General features: G+C 40.8%; 1 protein-coding gene across 1 annotated transcript; it reads left to right on the top strand.

Moving 5' to 3' along the window:
• The first annotated feature begins 2,221 nt into the window (after positions 1 to 2,221).
• Positions 2,222 to 2,980, top strand: LOC143363854 (uncharacterized). The gene is made up of 2 exons (XM_076804385.1): positions 2,222 to 2,773; positions 2,885 to 2,980. The coding sequence occupies exons 1-2, from the start codon at positions 2,222 to 2,224 to the stop codon at positions 2,978 to 2,980; spliced, it is 648 nt and encodes a 215-aa protein (XP_076660500.1).
• The last annotated feature ends 356 nt before the right edge of the window (positions 2,981 to 3,336 follow it).

Below are 3,336 nucleotides of genomic sequence, written 5' to 3'. Positions count from 1 at the left end.
TATTTATGAAGCATGTGACAAAGCTTTGGACAAAGCGGATGCTACAGGGGTAAAAGAAAAAAGAAACCCTTGGTGGAACGCAGAAATTAAAAAAGAGCGATCCAAAACACAAAGGCTTAGAAGAGCAGTACAAAAACTGAGGAAAAAGGGCAAAACAGATGAAAGCGAGGCCATCCTTTACCTGTACAAAATGTCTAAGAAAAATCTACAACGAATAATAAGCAAATCAAAAGAGAAAATCTGGAAGGATCTATGCGAATCGATTGAAAAAGATGTCTGGGGCAAGCCTTATAAAATAATTATCAGTAAGATCAAAAATAGCAATCCACCCGCAACACTCTCGTCGGCCTTTGCTGAGATAGTAATGCAGGGCTTGTTTCCTCAAGAAAATAACTTAATAAGAGAGGTAAATCAGAGTAATATAGCCGAAGAAACAGGGTTAAGAAATCCAGAGGTAAACCAGGATCCTAATATACCTGAGGTATCCATAGAAGAAGTGCTCGAGGCGGCGAAAAAACTTAAACCGGGAAAAGCACCGGGCTTGGATGGTATGCAGCCCGAAACGATAAAAGTAATGGTTGAATTTAGACCGGATAGATTCGTAGCACTCTTTAACGGAATACTGAGTAGAGGTCAGATACCAGCCAGTTGGAAGATCGCAAGAACAATACTCTTGAGGAAAGAAGGTAAGGACCCCACCACCCCGTCCGCTTACCGCCCCATTTGTATTATAGATGCGGTGGCCAAATTGTTTGAATACTTCATCAGAGCGAGGCTCCATAAACTAATGGGCCTTAGACCATTCAGTAAGCAACAATTCGGTTTTACCAAAGGGAAGTCAACTGTACATGCCATGGAGGAGGTACGGAAAGCGGCCTGGGAATCATCTAGAAAAAACAGATATGCGGTGATGATTGCATTGGACGTTAAGAATGCGTTTAATTCACTGCACTGGACGGCAATCTATCAGGAACTCGTAAGAAGAAACACGCCAATTTACCTTTCACGACTAATTAAAGACTATTTCAGAAACAGAATTGTCAAATACGAGGCTTCTCAAGAAAAAATCGATTTAAATATGAAGATGGGAGTACCTCAAGGTTCGGTTTTGGGCCCTTTTCTTTGGAACCTTGTGTATGATGGATTGCTTTCAAGACCGAATCCGCCCATGTCTATGAAAATCCCATTTGCCGATGACATAGCCATAATAGCACAGGCCACAACTGAAAAAAGACTCAAGTCCAGAGCGGAAGAAATGGTAGAGGATGCAAGACAATGGTTGTTCACGGCAGGATTAGCTCTGGCAGAAAGTAAGACGGAAGTCTTAATGCTAAACTGTAAAAAGGTGGATGAAAATTTAGCATTCAAGATAGGAAACACGGAGATTAAGCCAACGACGGATTTAAAGTATTTAGGGATAACCTTCGACTCAAGAAAAAATTTTAAAAAACATATAGAGAGTGTTACTAACAAAGCCATCAGAACGATGGCAGCCCTGAGCAGTTTGATGACAAATAAGATAAAGACGAAGCAATCAGCGAGAAAGTTATACTACATGACAACGGAGTCTATAGTCTTATACGGAGCGCCCATATGGGCGGAGGCGGCCAAAAAAATAGTAAACAGAAGAACACTTAGAAATACGCAGAAATTAGGACTAACTAGGGTGGTGTCTGCCTATAGATCTGTTCCCCTGGAAACTTTGGCAGTGCTATCTGGGATCCCGCCCTGGGACCTGAAGATAATTGAAAGAAGAGAGATAATGGAAGAAGAAAATGATATGATAGAAACCCTTCTCAATCATCTAAATGCAAACGTAAATTCAAATTCAAATTCAAACTCAAATAGCAGGATTAATAATAATAATTACGATAACGATAACAATGAAAACAATAATAATAATATTAATAACAACAATAGTAATAACAGTAATAATATTAATAATAATTATAACAATAACAATAATGATAATGATAATAATAATAATAATAATATTAATAACAACAATAGTAATAACAGTAATAATATTAATAATTATTATAACAATAACAATAATGATAATGATAATAATAATAATAATAATAATAATAATAATAATAATAATAATATTCACATTAACGGAAACAATAACGAAGAGCATTTAGAAGAGAGAGAGAGGGGGGTCGGAGAATACTTTGGAGAAGACCTGCACGAAGATCTCGAGGAGAATAATGAAGAAGCAATGGAAATCCTGAGAGACAGGCTAAGAAAGGAAATAAGGAAGAAAGCCAAGGAAAAGACCAACCGCATATGGCAGGAAAAATGGGATACGGGAACGGTGGGAAGGTGGACGCACAGGCTCATTCCAAATATTCAAAAATGGACCTGTAGAAAACATGGGGACCTTAACTTTTATTTAACTCAAGCCCTCACAGGCCACGGTTTATTTAACAGTTTTAGGTATAGGATCGGCAAAGCAAGAACGGACGAATGCTGGTACCATCCGGGAACAGCAGATACACCCGAACATACTCTAGTCACGTGCCAAAAATGGAGAGAAGAAAGGAGACAACTAACGGACGCATTAAACATTAGACCAGAACTGTTGACTATTGAGATCATCATGGAGGGCATACTAGAGAAAGAGGAAAACTGGAGAAGCTTTTCCAGATTCTGTAAGGAGATCCTGAGTATAAAAGAAGAAGAAGAAAGAAAAAGAGAGAAGGAGCTATTGGACAACCCGATCATGAGGGGAACCGAGGAGGACTTGGAGTCGGCCGATGCCGAAAGGATGGCAGACCTCTAAAGTTTAGTTAAGTTTAGTATTAAAATAAATATAGTATAATAGGAAGTAATAATATAAATAAGAAATATAATGCGCTAAAATTGTATCTCTGTGTTGCAGATTCCTCTGAGGAGGCCGCGTGGAGGGGGTAAGCGGGGAGGAGTGGACGACGTCGAGGGAGCTGGAGACACAGGAGAGAAAGGAGGAGGAACCTAATATGACCGAAGCCTGTGAAAAAGCGGAGTTCGTGGGACCGGGCTAAGCTATCGACGGGAAACAAGTACTCCGATCTCATCTGGAAACCTTCAGGACACCCGGTACTGAAGACTGCTCGCTGCCCCCCCCCCCCCCCCCGCGGCCGCCCCACCCCACCAGTGGAGGAGGAGTGCAGCACGGAGATGCAATATAGCGTAAAAGAATAAGGACTAGCGGCGTATTGCTTGCGGAAACGGCTGCAATCCGTCAGGGGCAATACCGAAGTTGGTATAGTTTCCTGCAGTATCGCGCGCAGCGAGATAAAGTAGAACACTAGTAGCAAGCGTAAAGAGCGTAGGAAGGGTTTATAGATACAA

This window comes from Halictus rubicundus, unplaced genomic scaffold (assembly GCF_050948215.1).
Source record: "Halictus rubicundus isolate RS-2024b unplaced genomic scaffold, iyHalRubi1_principal scaffold0157, whole genome shotgun sequence".
In the NCBI taxonomy this organism is placed as follows: Eukaryota; Metazoa; Arthropoda; class Insecta; order Hymenoptera; family Halictidae; genus Halictus; species Halictus rubicundus.
This window is presented reverse-complemented; position numbering and strand designations above follow the sequence as displayed.

Coding starts and splice junctions, on each gene's coding strand:
- LOC143363854 (XM_076804385.1), top strand. CDS start 2,222: ATGGAAATCCTGAGAGACAGGCTAAGAAAGGAAATAAGGAAGAAAGCC. Junction 2,774..2,884: donor CGGCCGATGCCGAAAGGATG/GCAGACCTCTAA, acceptor TCTGTGTTGCAG/ATTCCTCTGAGGAGGCCGCG.